Source organism: Bos javanicus, chromosome 2, assembly GCF_032452875.1.
Source record: "Bos javanicus breed banteng chromosome 2, ARS-OSU_banteng_1.0, whole genome shotgun sequence".
NCBI classification, from domain to species: domain Eukaryota; kingdom Metazoa; phylum Chordata; class Mammalia; order Artiodactyla; family Bovidae; genus Bos; species Bos javanicus.
Genome location: NC_083869.1, coordinates 71,336,154 through 71,359,011, shown reverse-complemented (window position 1 = coordinate 71,359,011; position 22,858 = coordinate 71,336,154). Strand labels below are relative to the sequence as shown.

The window sequence follows — 22,858 nt, the reverse complement described above, 5'->3', positions numbered from 1 at the left end:
TCTGCTCTGCCAGTTTTGATCCCATGCTTTATACTGTGTGTTAGCAATATGACTGCTGCAACCCCACACGTCACATCTGTGTTTCAGGCTAAAAGGAGGGAAGTCAAGGTTAAACATTTTTCTGTTTGGGAGGCTTTGGCTTTTCATTTGGAGAAGAATGTGCTTCCCAAGACTGTGTTCACATCTCACTGGCTAGAACTGTGTCATGTGACTATATCTAACTGCAGAAGAAGCTGGGAAGTTCAGCTTTTTACTATCATAGTCTCCATAGTGGAGGCAAGCAGGGGTAAAGGGGACTGGGACTTGAGATTGGTTTAATCAGCCCGCCTGTCGCTTCCCACCACTCACATCTGTAATTGCTTATAGTTCTGTTAAGTTTGTATACTGTTGTAGTTTTTCACATGCATATGTGTGTGTGTGTATTTTCTGACTCAAACTGAGAGGTCCCTCAAGCTGTGTGTCAGGGAGATTTCCAGGATGAAAGAAGAGCACCAGCTTGGAGTTAGAAGATTCTAACCCCACCTCATCACTGACCAGTGAAGTCCAGCAATGCCCAGCAGGGAACCTTTTCAGGTTCTTCTAAACTGTAGACTCACCAGCCAGCCGTGGGCCATGCCTGGAATAAGAGTCTCTAGGAGACCACAGGCAGGAAGCACACCTAGCCAGCAGGGTGGCCCTGGGCGCTCCTCTGTGGCCGTGACCCTCCTGCACTTTGTCAGCAGCCCTCTGGCCATCCCAGGAGCCGTCATCCCTGAGCTGTCCTCAGGGAAAGAGTAGGAAGAGAAGATGAAAGGAAGGCAGACCCTCATAGGATGCAAGTGGAAGCCGTGAGGGCATGGAAGCCTTGTGCCCCACAGTCCTGCAGGCATGGCTTCCTGGGACCCCGACAGGGGACATGGCTGTCATCTAAGTCATGGCGGCAGGCAAGGCCACCCTATGGCACCCCCTTGAATGTTTCAAGGTCTGGATTCCAGATGCAGTGCAGGCGGGGGTCCTGTGTTCTCTCATCAGTACCTGTCCCTTCTCCATCTATTTCTAGGAAACTTAACCAGGAAAGAAATTTATTAACCTTTTGCTCAGAAATCCATTTCCCTCTTTAGGCCTCAGGTTCCTCCTCGGAAAAATGCCCTCATTTGCTGTTGGGAATTGGGCAATATCTGACACAGTTTGATAACTGGTGGCCAGTTCCAGAATTTGAATGTCACACACCCATTGGCTATGCTGACAGAGCCTGCTGGCCTCTGGACTTGCATTCTAGAGACATCTATGAACCTGATCTTCTGATAGTGGAAGGCCAGAGTGGATGGCCGTGAGCCTGAAAGATGCTCTCTGTGGCCTGGCTGCCGACTCCTGGAGGGAAGTCAACCTCCTTCCCTCCTTCTCCTGGAGGGAAGCCCAGGATGGCTGGCCTGTGACTCAGCTGCCTGTCTTTGTAGGTGGGCTGTAAGCTGGTCATGGTCTTCTTCCAGTACTGCATCATGGCCAACTACTCCTGGCTGCTGGTGGAAGGCCTCTATCTTCACACGCTCCTTGTCATCTCCTTCTTCTCAGAACGGAAGTGGCTCCAGGGATTTGTGGCCCTCGGATGGGGTATGTTCTCCAGGGTATGGTGACTGTGTGACAGGTGGGAAAGGGCACTGAGGCAATAAGGGCTTGGGTTCCAGTTTCAGCTCCACACTTAGTTAGTGAACTTGTGTGCTCTTAGACAAGCTTCTTGATGGTTAAGTCTCTGGCCTCAGTTTGTCTGTCAAATTGGAAATAATAGCTAAAACCTAGGTCTGATTTCTGGCATCCAAAGCCTTTTATGACTTGATACCCCCAACACCTGTTGCCTTATCTTCCCTAGACTTTCCATTCATATGTCCTCATTCTCACCTCCTTTCTGTATCAGGTAGGGTGCTTTAACTGTAGCTATCAGAAAACCTGACTTTGTGATGGATTCATTTTGATATTTGGCAAAACTAATACAATTATGTAAAGTTTAAAAATAAAATAAAATTTAAAAAAAGAAAAGAAAAAAAGAAAACCTGACTTAGATAGGCTTTAAACTTAAGAGGAATTCATTGGTTCATATAACTGACAAGTCCAGGGATCACCATTCAGGCAAGGCTGAATCCAGCAGCGCAACATCATTTCTTTTTGTTTTTCTACTTCACCTCCTGTAACATCAGTGTTATCATTAGGCTGGTGTTCCCAGTGTAACTGTCCGCAGCTTCTGGGCTTCCTCCTGGCTTCATTGCTACATCTAATGAAAGAAAGAGGCTGTGTCCCAGCATTCCAGCAAATACTCAGATTCACTCTGATTGTGTCATACACATCCTTGAACCAGTCACAGGGGCCTGAGGGAGTGGAATCCTCTGATTGGCTTCAGCTACTCAAACCACAGAGCTTCTCAAAGGAAATATTCAGGATTCAGTCCAGGCAGGAGAGGAAATGGTAGCAAGGCAGTCAACTGCAGGTCCCGTTGCTTCTCTTCCCCCTTTCCTTTCTGGCCAGTGAAGGTGATAACAATTCCGATTTCTTGAGCACCCACTGTATGCCAGGCATTGAGCTGAGCACTTTAATCATCACAACAACCTCCAGAGGCCTCTTAGGAACCTTGGCTCAGAGACGTGACATAACATGCTCAGCTCACACTGTGGACAAGAACAGAGTCAAGATTCAAACCAAGGCCTGTCTCTTTGCAAAGCCCTGTAACTCTTACTCTGCCACAAACAAACATCTATCCATCCTTCCAGGCATACACACGTCCATCAATCTGTCCACCTGCCACCCATCCATCCATCCTTCAACTGTTCATTTGATAAACATATGTAAACTACCCACTGGGTTCTAGACGGAGTCAGATTTCTGTGAGTGACTCACAGGCTTACAGAGGTAGTCATGTGTACCAGCCATTAGCTTCATTTACTCTCCTCTTGGTGCCTTTAATTAAGAAGTGCCCCTGCCAGGAATGCCCTCTACTGTCTTTTCTGCTTGTCTAAATCATGTGCAAGGGTTCTGCCTCTATCAGACCATCAGGGAACTTGCCTGAACTGCCAGAGTTTGCCAAGCCCTCCTGCTTCTGAACTCTTGACAGTCTGATTAACACATGACCCTTGGCTAGCGAAGCTGTAGGGCCCTGCTGATCTGGATTTCCACACTGGCCAGTAGTCCCAGAGGGCCTGGGACAAGGGACTTGCCTTATACAGCCAACTCTGCCCCAAACATCCCCAATATGGAGCCAGCTCCCTGAGCCTTGACTCCCAGATCTGGCAGGATTTTCCTGAATGAACATGGACGGTTTCATCATCTATAATATCAGGACTATAATTTATTCAGCTTTCTTTGAGCACTTCTTTGTGCTCAGAAGGGCTTACAGAGATTCCAAAAATAAAAACGGTTCCATCATTCAAGGGGTTTGTAGTCTAGCAAGGAGACAAAATTACACTGTGATAATATCTCCATCACAGATTCTTAGGAGGTTTAATGAGATGAGAACCTTCTTTTCTTTCTCAAATATTTATTGAGCATCTACTATATACCAGGCCCTGGGGTTAGAGCCGCACATAAAACAGCACCAGCTCCTTCTCTCCCGGCCTTTTTGCCTGCACAACCCCAAGGGGACATGAAGGGACTCAGGAAGGTCTAAAGCTTTCCAACTGTGAAAGGCTTTTCTCTTGCAAAAGCAGCAGCCCCTGCCTCAGTTTGTACTTATTCCCTGCCCCAGGCCCTGAGATAAGTTGCTTAAATGAGTATGTGGTCAACCATAAAACTTTGCAAAAAAAATTTTTTTTTCAAATTAGAAAAAAAAAAATTGCCATAGTCTCATCTATTGAACATTTTCTGGGGTTTCTTTTCAGACTTTTTTATACTCCTAGTTTTTCCCACTTGGTTACAATTATCCTGTATGTAGAATTTTGAATCTTGCCTCTTTCCTTGAACACAGAAGCATGCTCTATATTCTTTCAAATCTTCAATAAACATTTTTAATACTCTGTGGATGTATATAACCAAATATCTATTTTTTTGACCTTAAGATTGTTTCTCATTTTTTACTGTGACGAATAACACAGTGAGGAGTGCTTTTATGGGCAAAGCTTATTCCATATGTAATAGAAAATCCTGGAATTGAGGCCCCTGAGTCAGAAGGCATCTAAAGGCATCTAAAATTTTTAATACTTATCCAGAACTTTTACTTTTTCAAGGTGGCTGGAGTGTCAGTCTGTGCCCAGAAAAGTGTGACACCTCAGGCTTCGTAGATGAATCAAGCTCCCACCCACTCACAGAGGGAACTCAAACCAGTGCTCCTCCAGCTGGAGCTGCATTGGAATCATGCAGAGGGCATGTCCTCCCACCCGGCCCTGGGCCCCTCCCCTGGCCAGAGTCTTGGTCTGGTGGGCAGGGGTGGAGCCTGAGATTCTGCATTTCTCACTGGGCCCCAGGTGATGCTGACACCACTGTCCCAAGGGCCACACTTAAAACCATAATTTAAGCAGTTATTTTCCACTGACTCACTATTAAAGATGTAAAACAAATAATAATAAACAAGTGGCCCTCAGAGTCCCTATTTGCCAAAAGTACCCAGCTCTTGAGAGTCCCTTGGACTGCAAGGATATCCAACCAGTCCATTCTAAAAGAGATCAGTCCTGGGTGTTCTTTGGAAGGAATGATGCTAAAGCTGAAACTCCAGTACTTTGGCCACCCATGCGAAGAGTTGACTCATTGGAAAAGACTCTGATGCTGGGAGGGATTGGGGGCAGGAGGAAAAGGGGATGACAGAGGATGAGATGGCTGGATGGCATCACCGATTTGATGGACTTGAGTTTGAGTGAACTCTGGGAGTTGGTGATGGACAGAGAGGCCTGGCGTGCTGCGATTCATGGGGTCGCAAAGAGTCGGACACAACTGAGCGACTGAACTGAACTGAACTGACCCAGAATTTAGGTAAAGAAATTTTTTATCAATGTCATACATGCACTTGGTTTAGAGAATTAAATAGAAGTACAAGTCTAGGACTTCCCTGGTGGTACAGGGATAAGAATCTGCCTGCCAATGTAGGGGACATGGGTTTGATCCCTGGTCTGGGAAGATTCCATACACCATGGAGCAGTTAAGCCTGTGTGCCACAACCTCTGAGTCCAAGCTCTGGAGCCCCCAAGCCACAACTACGGAGCCTGTGTGCTGCAACTACTGAAGGCCGTGCGCCTGGAACAAGAGAAGGCACCACCGTGAGAAGCCCTGCACCACTACGAAGAGTAGCCCCAGCTCTCTGCAACTTGAGACGGTCTGCACAAAGCAACAAAGACCCAGCACAGCCAAAAATTTAAAAAATAAATTAAAATTTTTAAAAAGAGGATAAACTTCCTTAAAAAATAAAATGTCAGCCTAAAATGAAAAAGTTCCCTGAAAAGGCTCTCACTTCTGCCTCTCAGAGGTAATACCTTCCCATTTTTCAGTTCTTCCTCCTATTATTTACTCTCATATTTCTAAATGATATTCTACTATTTCTTGATTTGTCCATCTGAGATATTATTGGTTGACTCCTTGTGATGGAAGGGAAGGATATAAAATTCTTCATCTACCACCTCCATCTTCCCATTAGAGTTGTTCACATTTTGGGGCTAAATCATATTCAATGTATACATCATTATGTCTATATAAATATTCCTCATAGCTCAGATGATAGAGCAACTGCCTGTAATGTAGGAGACCCGGGTTCAGTCCCTGGGTTGGGAAGACCCCCTGGAGAAGGAAATGGCAACCCACTCCAGTATTCTTGCTTGGGAAATCCCATGGACAGAGGAGCCTGGTGGGCTACAGTCCATAGGGTCACAAAGCGTGAAACACGACTGAGCGACTAACACACACACAAATCATATTCAATATATACATCATTCAGTTCAGTTCAGTCGCTCAGTCGTGTCTGACTCTTTGCAACCCCATGAATCGCAGCACGCCAGGCCTCCCTGTCCATCACCAACTCCTGGAATTTACTCAGACTCATGTCCATCGAGTCAGTGATGCCATTTAGCCATCTCATCCTCTGTTGTCCCTTTCTCCTCCTGCTTGTCTTTCCCAGCATCAGGGTCTTTTCAAATGAGTCAGTTCTTTGCATCAGGTGGCCAAAGTATTAGAATTTCAGCTTCAGCATCAGTCCTTCAAATGACTATTCAGGACTGATTTCCTTTAGTATGGACTGGTATACATCATTATGTCTATATAAATACTGTTCACTACCAAGCCAAGTGGTGTAAAATCATTTTACTTCCAATATTTGATTTTTATGTTTTATGGAGTCATTTTTTAAATTTAATTTTTATTTTGTATTGGAGTATAGTTGATTTACAGTGTCGCATTAGTTTCAGGTGTACAGCAAAGTGAATCAGCTGTACATACACATGTATCTACTTTTTTTCAGATTATTTTCCCATATAGGTTATTACACAGTATTGAATAGAGTTCCAAGTGCTATACAGCCAGTCCTTGTTGATTGCTTTATATAATGTCATTGTTCAGTCTTTCAGTCATATCTGACTCTTTGCAACCCCATGGACTGTAGCATGCCAGGCTTCCCTGTCCTTCACCATCTCCAAGAGCTTGCTCAAACTCATATCCATTGAGTCGGTGATGCCATCCAAGCATCTGGTCCTCTGTCACCCCCTTCTCCTATCTTCTATCTTTTCCAGCATCAGGGTCTTTTCAAATGAGTCAACTCTTCGCATTAGATGGCCAAAGTATTGGAGTTTCAGCTTCAGCATCAGTCCTTCAAATGAATATTCAGGACTGATTTCCTTTAGGATGAACTGGTTGGATCTCTTTGCAGTCTAAGGAACTCTCAAGAGTCTTCTCCAACACCGCAGTTTGAAAGCATCAATTGTGTGGCGCTCAGCCTTCTTTATGGTCCAATTCTCACATCCATACATGACTACTGGAAAGACAGACAGCAAAGTAATGTCTCTGCATTTTAATATGCTGTCTAGGTTGGTCATAGCTTTTCTTCCAAGGAGCAAGTGTCTTTTAATTTCATAGCTGCAGACACCATCTGCAGTGATTTTGGAGCCCAAGAAAATAAGGTCTGTCACTGTTTCCATTGTTTCCCCATCTATTTGCCATGAAGTGATGGGACTAGATGCCACGATCTTAGTTTTTTAAATGTTGAGTTTTAAGCCAGCTTTTTCACTCTCCTCTTTCACCTTCATTAAGAGGCTCTTTAATTCCTCTTTGTTTTCTGCCATAAGGGTGGTATCATCTGCATATCAGGTTATTGATATTTCTTCCTGCAATCTTGATTCCAGCTTGTGCTTCATCTAACCCAGCATTTGCATGATATACTCTGCAAATAAGTTAAACAAGTAGGGTGACAATATATAGTGGTATGTATATGTTAATCCCAAAATTATGGAGTCATTTTTAACTGACTCATTTTATGTTGCTGTCATTAATTCTCCCAAATTCTCAACAGAACTGGAAAACCATCCAGTGCCAGGTTTCCTATCATCAAAGGCAACAACATGTAATCTATCAGTCCTATTTGTTTGGTTTATTCCTGCTCTATCAGTGTCCTAGGGCTGCTGTAACAAGTTGCTGCTGGCTTAAAACAACAGAAATTTATTCTTTCCCACTGTGGGGACCAGAAGTTCAAAGTTAGGCTTTGCCAGGGCCAATTCCTTCTAAGGTCTCTGAGGGGCAACATGCTCTATGCCTTTGCCCCAGTTTCTGGCAGTCCTTGGTCTTCTTTACCTGGTAGGAGCGTCACTCCAATTTCTGCCTCCATCTCGACATGGTCTTCTTCCCTTGTGTCTCTTCTCTTTGTCTGGGTCTCAGTGCTTTCTTAAAAAAATAACAGTCATATTGGATTAAGGCCCCTATAGATATGACCTCATCTTAACTAATGACACCTTAAAAGACCTTGTTTCCAGGAAAGGGTAAGGTCACACCTAAGGTTCTAAGGATATGAACCTTTGGGGTGGAGGGGGATATGCCATTTAACATAATCTACTATCCCGTGTTCTTTCTAAAGGAGCTTTCTGCCCTCTTGCTCTGCCCTCTGGTCGTTCTGTAGACTCACTCACTCCCTTAACCTTCACACTGAGTTTTTCTTCATCTCCTCCACAAATCCTATACCTTGACTTCTTGTTTCCCTATCTTTGGTTTACTCTTTGGTTGTGTTGGAGTTCATCCTCTGGTATCTGTCTAACAGAGAATGCATGGAAGCTACATTCTTTTGCACTCCATATCTAAACATACCTTTTTTATTTTAAGTATATTTACTTATTTGGCTGTACCAGGTCTTAGTTGCGGCATGTGGGATCCAGTTCCCTGACCAGGGATTGAAGCCTGGCCCGCTGCATGGGGAGGGAGAGTCTTAGCCCCTGGACCGCCAGCGAAGTCCCTAAACATATCTTTGTTCAGCTTTCACACCTAACGTATAGTTTTCCTGGGCATAGAAATTAGGTTGAAAATTGTTTCCCCAGAATTTTGAAGGTCTTCTATTTTGGCATCTGGTGTTTTGGGACTTGCCATGTCATTCTGTTTCCCAAGCTTTTACTCACCTCTCTGTATAAGCTGCAGAATCTTCCCTCTGTCCCCTGTGATTTTTTTTCTTTTTTTCTTACTCTTTGATTGTGCCATGCAGGATGTGGAATCTTAGTTCCTCAACCAGGAATGGAACCTGTACCCCTTGCAGTGTAAGTGCAGAGTCTTTTTTTAAAACCCTTGCCTGAAATCGACATGCACACACTGCTTTATTTATCTTTGGCTGTGCTGGGTCTTTGCTGCCACAGGCTTTCTCTAGTTGTGGAGAACTGGGGCTACTCTCTAGTTGCCCTCTGCAGGCTTCTCATTGTGGTGGCGTCTCTCGTTGTGGAGCAGGGGTTCTAGGCACACGAGCTTCAGTAGTTTCATTAGTTCTAGGCTTGAGGGCCCTCGAGAGTGCAGGCTTCAGCAGCTGTGGCTCTCGGGGTCTAGAGCGCAGGCTCAGTCTGCAGCTCTCAGGCTTAGCTGCTCCTCTGCAGATGGAATCTTTGTGGACCAGGGATCAAACCCAGGCCCCCTGCATTGGCAGGTGGATTCTTATCCACTGCACCACCAGGAAAGTCCAGAAGCATGGGGTCTTAATCGCTGGACTGTCAGGGAAGTCCCTGTCCCTTGCATTTTGAAATGTCATAGGAATGTGCCCCCATGCAAGTCTGTTTTCATCCTTTTTGCTGGTGAGTGGCGGTCCTTTGATCTGGAGACTCGCATCTGTCATTTCTTGGACAGTCTTCTTACACTGTCCCTTTGATCTTTTTTTTCCCTCTTGTTTTTATCCTCTCTTTCTGAAACTTTTAATCAGATGGTTCACATCCTGGAATTGACCTCTAATTTTCTCCTTTCTCTCCTCCTATTAATACTTTTCATTCCACACTTTGTGTTCTGGGCAATTCCTGGTCTTTATCTTCCAGACAATCTATGGAATTTTTTAAAGTCTTGATCATCATATATTTAGTTTCCAAGCCCTCTTCCTTGTTCTCTGAATGCTCCCTGTTTTCAACATCCTGTTTGTGTCTTGTAGAGGTAATCTTCCCTCTAATCTCTCTGATGATATTCCTTAGAATTGTTTTGTTCAAGTTCCTCCTACAGCCTGTATGGTCTATTTCCTCTGAGTTCCTTTTCTCTGCTTGTTTTGGTCTTTGTCTTTTATGTAACCAGCCTTCCTCAGATGTTGGTGACCTTGACCATTCATAATTAAGAATGAGTCACTTCAGTGTTGACTGAAGGCTGTCTGTGTGTGTGTATGTGTCTGTGTGTGTGTGTGTGTCTGCGTGTGTCTGTGTGGGGTGGTGGTGGTGCTTGAGGGTTGGGTCACATCTCTCGTGGGAGACTGGGCTGGAAATGGCCACTGTGTTGGGGGTCCTCAGCATGGCTATCTACAGGCCCTTTTTCTAAGGCCGTTTGCTTCCTCCGGGAGGAATCCTTTCATCTCCCACCTGGGGTGGAGGTTGGAGGGCTGGAGCAGCGTAGAATCCTGGCTGCTGGAGGTCTGAAAACTGAGCAGCCTGGGGATGGGGCTCTTCTCAGTTAGGGGATAGATAGGCATGTCCGTTAGAAATAGAATCTGAGTTATATTTTATATAACTTAAAATTTTCTAGTAACCACAGTAAAAAAAATGTAGTTTCACTAATTAGTGAAATTCAATAGTGTATGTTATGTAACCCAATATAACCAAAATATCAACCTTTTAATGTATAATTTTTAAAATTGTTAATAACATATTTTACATTCTTTTATTCATGCCAGATCTTCCAAATCTGCTATCTTGTGCTTTTAGCACATCTCATCTGAGAGCAGCCACGTAGCAAGGGCTCAGAAGCCACACGTGGTGAGAGACAGCAGTACTGGGCCGCACAGGCGTAGACCAGCTCAGCTGAGAACCCCTCCCACCCTCTGCTGGGCCAGAGCCCCAGTCCTCCTTGGCTCAGTTGCCCCTGAGGATTCATTTCTGTTAGAGATGAACAGCTGACTATTTGGCTGTGGGAGGGTGGTTCTGACCACCTGGAGTGGTTACCTGCCTCCTGTCCAGACTTCCAAACCATCCTGCTGCCCACCCCCAGGCACAGAACAAGTGCCTTCTCAGAGGCACGCCCATGCAGCACTCATGCTTCAGCTTTCTCTGCTCTGGGACATCAGTCAGTTACTGCTCCTCTGCCAGCTGCCAGCTTCCTAAGTGTATTGACATCTCTCATCTGCTGTACCCTCCTTTTCCATTCTTTGGGCTTATAGGCTTGTAGCATTTTAATTTTTTACTGTCATTTTGAAGGGGTGTCAGTGAGAAACAGATAAATGTGTAACTTCAACTTAACATGTTCAACTAGAAGTCAGGAAATGTTCTTGTATTTTGTCTTTAAAATCCTTGTGTATTACAAGTCTCTAGTCTAAAATCTGTTTTTGTTTAAATGATGCCGATAGATTACATTATCAGTCAAATGGCTAAAGTTCTTACAAATCAATATTTGAATAGAACTGATTGTTCTCCTTTGGTCTTGTATCCCCTCCCCAAATATCTCAGTTTGATAAAGGGGCTCCACCAGTGGCCTCCACAAACTCGTGGTCCCCTCCCTTCTGCCCTGCAGCAGTCCTTCAGAGTGTGGCCCAAGCTTCCAGGATACCCCTGCCCCGAAGTGGCCTTCAGGATCTATCTGATCCTGCGTCAGTTCCCAAGGATTCCATGGCACCCTTGAAGCATGAAGCTGCTTATTTACACAGGATGGCAAGGAGGTTTCCATGGCAACTGGACCTCAGCATCTGCTCACTATCTGGCCTAGAGTCACCGATTGTCCTGTTTCTCATAAGGGTGTGGAAAATTGAGTCATCTCCCTTCTGCCTACCCACCCCCCCACCTTTATTTTTAACCCTCAGGTTCCCCAGCCATCTTTGTTGCTTCATGGGCTGTCACCAGGCACTTTCTGGAAGATGTTGGGTAAGCTGTCGGATGGAGAGGTAACAGAGTATATTTTATATTGTCCAGTTCTTTCAATAGGATGGACCCTTCTCTGAAGCTGTTATCTAGGAGAGGCCTATGTCTCAGACCTGGAGCCGCAGGCGGGTTCTCTGCCGTGCAGGCTGCTGAGTACCCAGCTCTCCTGGATATGTGTTTTCAGATATGCTGAGCCACCCTTCTGCTGCCCGATCAGCTCTGTGCCTGACAAGAGCTGTGCTGCTCAGGGAGGAAGCTCTAAGGACCGACCTAGCTTTTCTCTTCCTGGCAGCTCCCTCCTCCTGTCCTCCCGACATGGGATGTCTGAGTCCTGCAGACTAAGGAGAGCAGGAGAGTAGAAGCAGCTTTCAAATCCCTGATGGGTACAAAGAGATCTAGTCTCATTCTCTAAAGATTTGGCTCAGGATGAGCCTGGGAGCTACTGTGAGTGGGCTCATGGAAGGAAAGCTTGAAGGAAGCTGGGGAGGTGGTGAGGCAGCATGGCCACGTGGGAGGCCATGTTTCATCATGTAATGACACAGCCAGGCCATGACGGACGAGGTGTAAAAGTGTCTTGCTGTCCAAATTCAGTCTAAAATAATTCTTTAAAATGAATTAATTCTCTCTAAGAAAAATCTGGATTTTTAATTTTTCTAGAACAAATGGAAAGTTCTGTCAACATTCCCTAGGTCCCTTGTGGCAAAAATGAGCTGGACAGAGTTGTGGCCACCTTAGACCAAGTGCAGTCTGTCTATTTGCCAAGTCCCCCATGCTCCCAGCCCTGTGCCTGATGTCCCCAGGGCTGAGGTCACATGACACTCACCCAGGCGCTTCACTTCCTGACACTTCACCTGCCTGGCTGCTGTTGGCCACCACGCTCCCCAGTGATCTTGACCATGCACTTGGCTCTGGGGTCCAGAATCTTCCATCTCAGATCTGTGTGCTTTTGCTCCCTAGACACTCACTGGGCTTGCCTGGAGCCTGGACGCTCCCCAGCCCTGGCGGTGCTCTTGGCAGCAGAAGATGGTCAGTTCTAAGGGTGTTAAGCCCACTGTCTACAGGGGGCAGGACCACAACGTACTCCTTCCTGCAAAGGGCACCTCTGAGAACAGGTCTCTTCTAGTCAGCCCAGCTCCCCACTCCTAGTCATACCTGGCTGTCCCTCCCTAGGTGCTGGGACATCAATGCCAACGCGTCTATCTGGTGGGTCATCCGAGGGCCTGTGATCCTCTCCATCCTGGTAAGTAGCTAGCCCCCCTAATCTGGCTCCAATGGGAGAGACCAGAACAGTGACAGGCTTGCAGGGTGGAGGGCCTTGGCAAAGCCAGCATTGCTGCCTCCAGGTGTATGGAGGAATAAACCAGAGTTTCCAGAGTCTGGGCAGCAGCAGGAGAGTCTAGGAGCCCTGCCCCCAGAGACTGCCAGAGGGGAGGAGAGCGAGTCCAGAGCAAAAGCTTGCCTTGGCCTTGTCTGCTGGGAGCAGCTTCAGTGTACCAAGTAGAGCTCCTTACTCAGAGTGGCTAGCTCAGGTCGCTTGAGATTCTGCCTCCACTGGTTCAGATGGTTGGATCTTGATCATTTTTAAAGCATTCTGTGGTTGAACTGGGCAGACTCACTGAGCCAGGATCATAGAGCGGGTAGCACCTGGGGAAAGCCAAGGCTGCTGTGGTCTTGGCCTCTGTGGTGTGGTGATATGACAGGGCGGGAGGGCAGGCCTGAAGAGTTGGCCCCAGGGGCGAGATTCAGGAGTGACTCTTAGACAGAGCAGTTCAGGGTGTCTCCACCTTTGCTCTCCTGTCAACCTGGGAGCCTTTAAAAAATACCAGTAGCAGAGATTCAGGCTCTCCTTGTCCTGGGGAGGGGCCTGGGCACTAGGCTTGGTTTTACGTTCCCAGGTGATTCTGCTCTGCAGTCCAGAGCCCTGTAGCTGAGCCTGTGGGTGTGGCTAAGGATAAGGAAGATCCATGGGGGCGCGCCCTGGGGCAGCCCTTTTCCTAAGTAATGTGCACAGTCTCAGAGGGATGCCAAGACTACAGAACCAGGTGACAGAAAGTGCCCTTACTAGGCTCACAGGAGGGTTAGACTGGGCAACAGCCCCCTCTTCCACTAGCTCGCTGGCTTTCCTTGTGTGGCTGGTTGAAGGGGCCATCCCATAACCACTTTCCTTTTTTTTTCAAAAATAGTAGAATTGGGGGGGGAAAAATAGTAAAATTTGGGACTTCCCTCATGGTCCAGTGGTTAAGACTTGGCGCTCCAAATGCAGGGGTCATGGGTTCAATCCCTGGTCGAGGAACCTAATATCCTGCATGCTGCATGGTGTGGCCAAAAACCAAACAAACGAAAAAGAGTAGAATTTTACACCATCCTCCCTATTATCTCAACTCACAACAGGAGAGCTAGAAATTATAGAGAAATCTGAGTAGCAGCCATGATAGGCCACTGAGTAGCTCAGGAGAGCATAATGACTTTTCCCTACTTCTGCTTCTCTTAGAGGGTGTGAAGGTCATTCATTAATTTGGAACCACTCAGGGTAGGAGTTAGGGTTAGAAACGTAGTGTCTGATACGGTCGTAATGCACAGTTATCACCAGTACAGAGGGTGTCTAGTGCTTTAAACACAACTTTATTTTTGCTGCCCTGATACATTGCTACCCAAAGTCACTTTATGTTAATAAATAAATAATTTGATTATAATTTTGATTAGGCCAACTTTAGCATAGTGTTTTCTAATCTGACTAAATTAAACTTTAAGGGATAGTGAAAGATATTAGGCTTTCATTTCCTATATACAGTCTTAATACACTGAAAACTGTATACTGAAATCTGCTATTATTTATCAAAAGTTGTTTTTTGTCAGCTTGTCACATGTAAATAATGTCTGAACATTTTTTATTAGCATAATAATATGGCATAAAAATATTGACTATTCTATCACTAATTATGTTATACAAAGAATGTGCTTGTTTTATGTTAAATCAAAATATATTCTCGCTTCTAAAATAATAGTAATAGAATTCATATAAAAGTGCAAAAATACAAAATGTATTTTTAAAAAAGGACTAAAATCACCCATATTTGTAGCACCTAGATGGACATTATGATGCTGTGCTTTTCTGTCCTGTAATTTTCTTTGAGTGCATGTACTTTTTCAAAATGCTTATTATAGTTTTGTGTCCTGGTTTGTTTTTTTTCCCTTAGCAGTAGATGTAAACTTTCCAATGTCACTTGAAATTATTTGATCAACTGCTGTGCTATAGCTGCTAGATACTGAGCCAGTTTCCTTGCTATAATTCTGGGACTTTGACAGGCCAGCCCAGGAGAGCCCCAGGGCCCAGGCTGATTTCATGAGACTGTGGTCTCTCTAGTGATATTGGTGGGGGTGGGGGCATTCCTGATGCCAAGTATCTCTCTCCCAGCCTGTCACGGGGCCCAGAATTCCACTATTTAAGGTTCATTCTTGGGATAGTTAAAATTTTCCCTTTTGCTTTCAAATGCTTCCTATTAAATACAACTCAAAGGCAAAAAATAAAAGAGCCTTTGTTAGTTTATACCATGTACAGCTTACAGCAAGATCCACAAAGAGTGAGCTGAGAAGTATCCTGACCAGGGATGCTGAGCTGGGGTCCTAGACATGCCACTAATCCTGTGTCTTCTGGCAAGTGGCCGTAGGCCCCCGGGCTACTCGTCTGAACAATGAGGGTGCCCGCCCAGTCAGTTCCACTGATCCCTGCTTCTGCAAAATGATTCTGGAGCTGGTGGGTGAGGGGAGGACAGAGGGTGCTATATGGGCAACCTCGTAGTGTGGCTGGCACTGGGCACTACTGGAGTGGGGCAAATGATGCCAAAAGCAACAGACTCTGGTCCCTGTCCTTTAGAAAGGCAGGATTGAATTGGCAGTTAATGGACACATACAGATGCTTGCACTTGGCCCCTTGCAAGTATTTCAAGTGCCCTTACAAGTAGCATCATCCCTAACTACAATAAATCAGGAAAAGGAGGTGATCAAGAAGGCTTCCTGGAGCTGGTGATTGAGCTGCAGAACGACTGTAAGTCTCTGAAGCAGTGGTTCTCAAAATGTGGTCCCTAAACTGGCAGCTTCACTGGGGACCTTGTTAAGAATGCAAATTCCCCTGTGGTCCAGTGGTTAGGACTCTGGGCCTTCACTGCCGAGGGCCTGGTCCCTGGTGGGGAAACCAAGATTCTGCAAGCTGCAGATAAAAGAAAGAAAGAAAGGAAAAAAAAGCAAATTAAACCATAACTGTTGGGGGCGGAGCCCAGCAATCTGCACCTTAAACTTTGAGATCCTCTGCTTGTAAAGCCTTTGCTACTTGGGCATAGTCCAAGGCCCAGCTTTGGCATTCATTCCCTGGAGCTTGCTAGAAATGCTGGATCTCAGGCCTGCATTTTAATAAGATTCCAAAACATTCCAATTGTGAGTGATCCACCCTGCAACTGAGCAGACCTCAGAGCTCCTGCAGCCCAGGAGTGGAGGCTGAGCCATGGAAGACAGTGTGTTTCTCCAGGACTGGGTGTGCTGGAGGGCGTGATGTGCCGTCTTGCTGTGGCTACACTGCCTTCCCTGCCTGGGGCTGGAGCCAGGAGAGGTGGCCGGAAAGCAGATCGTCTTTAGCCTCACCTCTGTCTTGTGTTTTACAGATTAATTTCATCCTTTTTATAAACATTCTAAGAATCCTGATGAGAAAACTTAGAACTCAAGAAACAAGAGGAAATGAAGTGAACCATTATAAGTAAGTGGAAGGCAAAGACAGGCACTCAGTCAGTCAGCAGGCATTTATGGAACACCTACTGTTTACCCAGCTGGTGCTCAACACTATAGAGGTAGAGGAGGAGGAAGAACTGAGACCTCATCCTGGGGAGTTTACTGTGGGGTGGAGGGAAGGAGGGGTGGGTCCTTTCCTCTGCATAGAACTGCCCTGGAGATGGGGAGAAAAGAAATCTAAGCAGGACCCCTGTAGGCAAATATCTCATCCTTGGGACAAGGCTAGGGAGTCAGGGGCCCAAATTCAAGTTTTTATGGGGACAGTGGCTCTCCTTATCTGTGCGTTTTGCATCCAAGGATTCAACCAACCTTGGATTGCAGATTGCAAATATTTGGGGAAAAAAATCCAAATCAAAACATTTTCATTGTATGAGGTATTATAAGTAATCTACCCACTCCAGTGTTCTTGCCTGGAGAATCCCAGGGATGGGGGAGCCTGGTGGGCTGCGGTCTCTGGGGTCGCACAGAGTCGGACACGACTGAAGCGACTTAGCAGCAGCAGCAGCGGCAGAGATTATTTAAATATATGGGGCATGTGCATAGATTTAAGCAAATACCCCATTTCATATAAGCGACTTGAGCATCCAAGGATTTCATTGTCTGTAGTGGGTCTGGAGCCAATCCCCATGGGTGCCAAGGGTCGACTGTGTATTTTCCAGCTTTCACTATACCTTCACCAGATTTTCAAGATAATGTGATTCAAAAATACTTTAAAACCTTTGAGATGGTCAAGAAAGACGATGTATTAGTCTGCTCAGGCTACCATAGCAAGACACCACTAAAGTGGTGACTTAAGTGGCTGACTTAAATAAGAGAAACTTAATTCCTCACTATTCTGGAGGCTAGAAGCCTAGGAATAAGGTGTTGGCAGATTTGAATTCTCTGGAGGCCTCACTCCTTGGCTTGTATACAGCCACTTTCTTGATGAGTCTTCACATGACCTTTTCTCTATATATGTGCAATCCCCATATCTCTTCTTAAAAGGACACCAGTTGATTAGACTACAGTCCCACCCTGATGGCCTCATTTAAACCTCATCACCTCTTCATAGTCCCTATCTGCATATACAGTCACATTCTGAGGTAATAGGGGTTAGTTAGAGCTTCAACTTAAAATTTTTTTTGTGGGGAGGGGGATACAGTTCAGCCCATGACAAATGTTAAAGATAAATCAGTGTCCACCAGAGGCTTTCTCTGTGATGTTCTGGGTTCTCAGAATCTGGCAGAGGCATGGATGACTTGGTGACAGATTTTCCTATGGTATCTTTAGAGCAGTGGCTCTGAAGTAGGGTCATGCTGGGGATCAAGAATAAAGTTGCCAGATAAAATACAGGATGCCCAGTTTAATCCGAGGCTTGGATAAATAGCTAATAGTTTTTTTTGGTACCTACACCAAAAAAAAAAAAAAAACCCAACAACTATCTGTTGCTTATCTGAAATTCAAATTGAACTGGGCATCCTGTATTTTTGTTTGCTAAATTTGGCAACCTACCCTGGGAAGAAAATAAAAGAGCTTCTCCTTACAGATATTCATTATCCAACAAATGAGAATGGTGGCTTTGCTAATAATATGTTAGACAGTGTGTGATATCTTAATAGTAACATATGCACATATGTTATAGCGTTATTCCTGTGGCTATGGGTTCAAAGCATTTTACTGATAAGGTTGCATAATCCAAGAGTTTGGAGAGTGGCCATGGACTGATAAGTATTGAATCCAGGTACAGGGTATGTGGGAGCTGGAGATTTTCCATAATGAAAGTTAAACAAGCAGTGGGGACACCGTGGCAGAGCCTCCTGCAGTCAGGCAAGATGGGGGTGCTTGTGGGTGTGGGGTTGCCCGAGACTGCAGTGCCTCTGTGTCCCCAGGCGTCTGGCCAAGTCCACCCTCCTGCTGATCCCCCTCTTTGGAATCCACTACATCATCTTCGCCTTCTCCCCCGAGGATGCCATGGAGATCCAGCTGTTTTTTGAATTGGCCCTTGGCTCATTCCAGGTAAGCTCCAGGGACGACAACTTTAAGTGAAAGGAGGCATTCTTTCTCCTTAGAGAGGCCAAAACCCAGTCTTCCCGAAGGCAGAGGAGTGCCTCATCTGGCAGAGACCCAAGAGAGGCAGGGGCAGGACCTCACTGTGCTGTGTGACCCTCAGTGGGTCCCAAGTTCCCCACCAGTCACGTGTCATATGGGGGTGGGAGATGCAACTCAGGAGAGAGAGGCTGACTCCAGGGAGGACAGAAGGGACTGTAACCCTGGTGCACTAGCTCACACAGCTCTCGGTAGTTAGAGACAATGCAAGCACTGAGGGCTTGAGCTGAGCCATCACGGAGTGGAGGGGGCAAGAAGATGAGCATAGCGGAAGAGGAGGGTGGGGTGGAAGGCGGTGTAGAAGAATATCCTCATCTGCACACTGGGAAGTCCATAAAAAGCCCCAAGCTGAAAAATCCAGAAGTAACCACATCAGCACATTATGCCGAATCAGTCAGGAGAGTTCCAAGTCTGAAGAACAGGAAACAGGGGCAAGGAGGTCAGGAGGCTACTGTTTTTTTTTTCTTTTCTTTCTTTTTGTTTTGGCGACAAGAGACATTTGACTCTCTGAAACAAATTACATACACAATTTACTAAAAATAAAAACCAACTTTAAAAAAAGGGGAAAAAGGGGAGAGGAGAAACGACATACCTACTAATTCAACAAGATGGTGTAGTTAAAAAATATAGTAAACCTATTTGGTCAGAAGGGACTTTTAACATGAATCCCAAACTTCACAATGTTATTTGTTTATTTACTCATAACTATCTCCTTCCAAAAATAATATGATGTAGCTTTCAGAGAAAACATACAAAGGACAAAAAATAAGCAGATGAGGGATCAGTGAATAAAGGAAGTAAAGCCAAAATTGAGTTCATACACAGAAACAAATTTGATGAAGTTCTCTAAAGAGGGAAGAAGTGTGTCATAAATTTTGGTCTGGAGCTTCCCAGTAGCCAAAGCAGAGGCAGAAACACACTCTGTTTCTGTTTCAAGACTTAGATGTAAGCAGCCTGGTTCCCAGGGAAAACCTAGAATTATAGTTTTGGGGCCTGAGAGAAATCTCTCCCAGTGGGTTTTCCTGAAGAAGCCAGCTTGTCATCAACACACAGACCATCCACAGAGACTTCCTCACCTGGGAAGGCCTTGACCTCAGGGTGAGGCTGGGTGCCTCCCTCATTCCTGGAGTTCTGTTTGGGACAGGGTGTGCCCAGGGTCATCTCCCCCTGTCCTGCTCAGGTTCCAGGGAAGACACATCACTGGGAACGCATTCCTGAGTGCAGTCTGGCCCTAACCCCTGCCTGCAGACCCCACCCCAGGGCTGTCCCGCTGCACTCTTCTGAGCCTCTTCTCTGCCCAAAGACTCTTGCCGGCACCCCAGACCCCTGGAGACCTAGTCTCTGTGTATAATCCATGAGCTTTTTCTCTGGATCAGGAAGTTTCCGTGTAACATGGGGGAAGGTTGGGCTCACCATGGCCCTTTTTATCAGGTGGGCGGGGCTGTCCAAAGATGGGTGGAAGGTCTTGACCCAGCTGACAGAATTGGGTAGTGACCCCAATGAGAACCTGGAGACCCAGGACTGCATAGATGAGGACTTCCTGTCTCTGGAACTAGGCTTGTGGCTAGGGCTGCAGACTACACCCAATGGAAGGCCATTTGGCTCCTCTCTGGGGACGTGCTTATTAACAGAAAACCAAAAGCACTTTCCTAAATGTTCCCATAGGAATGTTTTAGTTCAGTTCAGTTCAGTCGCTCAGTCATGTCTGACTATTTGTGACCCTACGGACTGCAGCATGCCAGGCTTCCCTGTCCATCACCAACTCCCAGAGCTTACTCAGACTCATGTCTATTGAGTCGGTGATGCCATCCAACCATCTCATCCTCTGTCATCCCCTTCTCCTCCTGCTTCAACCTTTTCCAGCATCAGGGTCTTTTCAGATGAGTCAGTTCTTCGCATCAGGTGGCCAATGTCTTAGAATTTCAGCTTCAGCATCAGTCCTTCCAATGAAAATTCAGGACTGATTTCCTTTAGGATTGACTGGTTGGATCTCCTTGCAGTCCAAGGGACTCTCAAGAGTCTTCTCCAACACCACAGTTCAAAAGCATCAATTCTTCGGCACTCAGCTTTCTTCATAGTCCAACTCTCACATCCATACATGACTACTGGAAAAACCATAGCTTTGACTAGATGGACCTTTGTTGGAAAAGTAATGTCTATGCTTTTTAATATGCTGTCTAGGTTGGTCATAGCTTTTTTTCCAAGGAGCAAGCATCTTTTAATTTCATGGCTGCAGTTACCACCTGCAGTGATTTTGGATCCCCCCAAAATAAAGTCTGTCACTGTTTCCATTGTTTCCCCATCTATTTGCCATGAAATGATGGGACAGGATGCCATGATTTCAGTTTTCTGAATATTGAGTTTTAAGCCAGCTTTTAAACTCTCTGCTTTCACTTTCATCAAGAGGCTGTTTAGTTCTTCTTCGCTTTCTGCCAAAAGGGTGGTGTCATCTGCATATCTGAGGTTATTGATGTTTTTCCCAGAAATCTTGATTCCAGCTTGTGCTTTATTCCAGCCCATAGGAATGTTTACAAAGAAAAAAAAGATCTTTAAGGGTGTTTTTTTAAAAAAAAAAGAACCACTGTTCAAATACAAACATATATATCATTTTATTATATTTTATACATATATAGTGATATAATAAATATTTTTTAAATTCTGTATTATGGAAATTTTTTCCACATACAAAAGTCAAATGAGCAATATAATGAACCTGCATATAGCCCTTACCCTTCTGTGACCTGTCCTATTTCACCTCCATCCACTCCCCATCTCTCATCATTTTAAGCAAACTCAAGCCATCATGTTATTTCAAACGTAAACATTTTAGTATATACTTTCTGAAAGACAAGAACTTAAAGGACACACGCAGAACCACAATACCATTATCACCATCATATATTTCTAAACACTGAAGTTTATTAGGGGCTTCCCTGGTGGCTGACAGTAAAAAATCCACCTGTAGTACAGTAGATCTGGGTTCGTTCCCTGAGTTGGGACAATCTTCTGAAGAAGGGAATGGCTACCCACTCTAACAGTGTTGCCTGGAGAATCCCATGGACAGAGGAGCCCGACAGGCTACAGTCCACGGGGTTGCAGAGTCAGTTCCTCCTAATTATAGAAATACTTGCTTACTGAGGAAAATTTGGAAGTAAGGAGAAGTTAAAATAGAAAGGCAAATTCATCCAAACTCTTATAACCCAATGTAATAACCTCTGTTAAAATGGTGTGTTTATTTCTAAGTCTCCTTTCTATCCAAGAAGACGTATACATGTACACACACTTACACACATGTAATTGAGATCATGATGTATGGTTTTTTAACCCTCCTTGTTATATTTAATTCTCTATCATTCCATCATGAAGATTTTTCCAGCTCACTAAAATTCTTCAGAGACTGCATTTGTAATGACTGTATAAAACTGGTATTTCCTAAACTTGTTGGCTGTGGGAGGCCACCCTCTACTTACCTGGGGCACATCTAACCTGCCCTCACCCAGGGCTCCGGCCCTCACTTGAGCAGAGAGACTGTGTCTCAGCATCTCTGATGCTGGGCAACCCCGGTCCAGTGAGGGGCAGCAGCCTGACCTCCAGCTCCAGGCCCACCAAAACCTGTGACTCAAGTCCCTCACCTGGAAGCAGGGATCCTCCCTGCCTACCTTCCAGAGATCTGGCAAGAATTAAGTGAAGCACCTGGAACCCAGAAGCCAAGATTACATAGGCTAAGCTGTGGCCCAAATCCAGCTCTGGTTTATTGCAAAGCCTGCCTTTCACACTCTCTGACAGCAACTCCTAGTCATTGATGCCCATTTGAACCATCTGGGGCTCTTTCAGAGCTGCTGCTGGTCCCACCCCAGACATTCGGATTTGGGGCACACAGTGCACCTGGGCTAGAACTCCCCAGTGATCCTCGTGTGCAGCCAAACGGAAACCACTGCCCTGAGTACATGTTCCTGCCCCACCCCCATAGTCCCCGTTTTGTGTGACATCATCCATGTCTGAGACTCCAGAGCAGATCCTTCCAATTTGTCTCTAAAACTCTTGTTAGAATGCCGGGATCCCAGAGCAGTTCCGTGTATGAAACCCACTATAAAGGGGCTGGTTCATCCCTCTTTGGAGTCCCGTCCATGTCTTAAGTAGCCAGGAGCAGGCCTGGTTGGCACTGGGAGGAGGGGTTGGGCTACCTGCAGTCAGGGCTGTGGTACCCAGGCCTCTGTGGGGCAGGGTGCTCACCAGCCTAGGAGGCCTGAGGGCAGAGCCTATTAGGAAGGGCAGGCTGGCCTTCGAGGGTCCTTAGGTGAGCTGGACATCCAGACTGCTAGACCCTGTTCAAAGCTCATTGTTCCATACAAGACTTAGGCCTCAAATCCCGCATCTCAGCCTGGAGTCCCTGCCTGGGGGGCTCCATGCCAGGATTCTGGGGATCCCATTGGGAAAAGAGGAGTCTGGATGCTGGAGAGGGAGGGTCCTGATAGGCACGATGCCCACCCCACCAGGGAACTTAAAAGCAAACGTAGCCCTGAGGCCTCTGACCTTGGAGATGTGAGTGGGGAGTC

The 22,858-nt window shown here is 45.8% G+C and overlaps 1 protein-coding gene across 2 annotated transcripts in view; it reads left to right on the top strand.

The window, feature by feature from the left end:
* SCTR (secretin receptor) overlaps positions 1 to 22,858 on the top strand; it is a 74,878-nt gene that overhangs the window by 49,468 nt on the left and 2,552 nt on the right. For both annotated transcript variants that reach the window (XM_061439795.1, XM_061439789.1), the window contains exons 7-11: positions 1,437 to 1,590; positions 11,381 to 11,441; positions 12,609 to 12,678; positions 16,094 to 16,185; positions 18,086 to 18,212. In XM_061439795.1, coding sequence (XP_061295779.1) covers positions 1,437 to 1,590; positions 11,381 to 11,441; positions 12,609 to 12,678; positions 16,094 to 16,185; positions 18,086 to 18,212 — 504 coding nt within the window. The remainder of the gene's footprint in view (positions 1 to 1,436; positions 1,591 to 11,380; positions 11,442 to 12,608; positions 12,679 to 16,093; positions 16,186 to 18,085; positions 18,213 to 22,858) is intronic.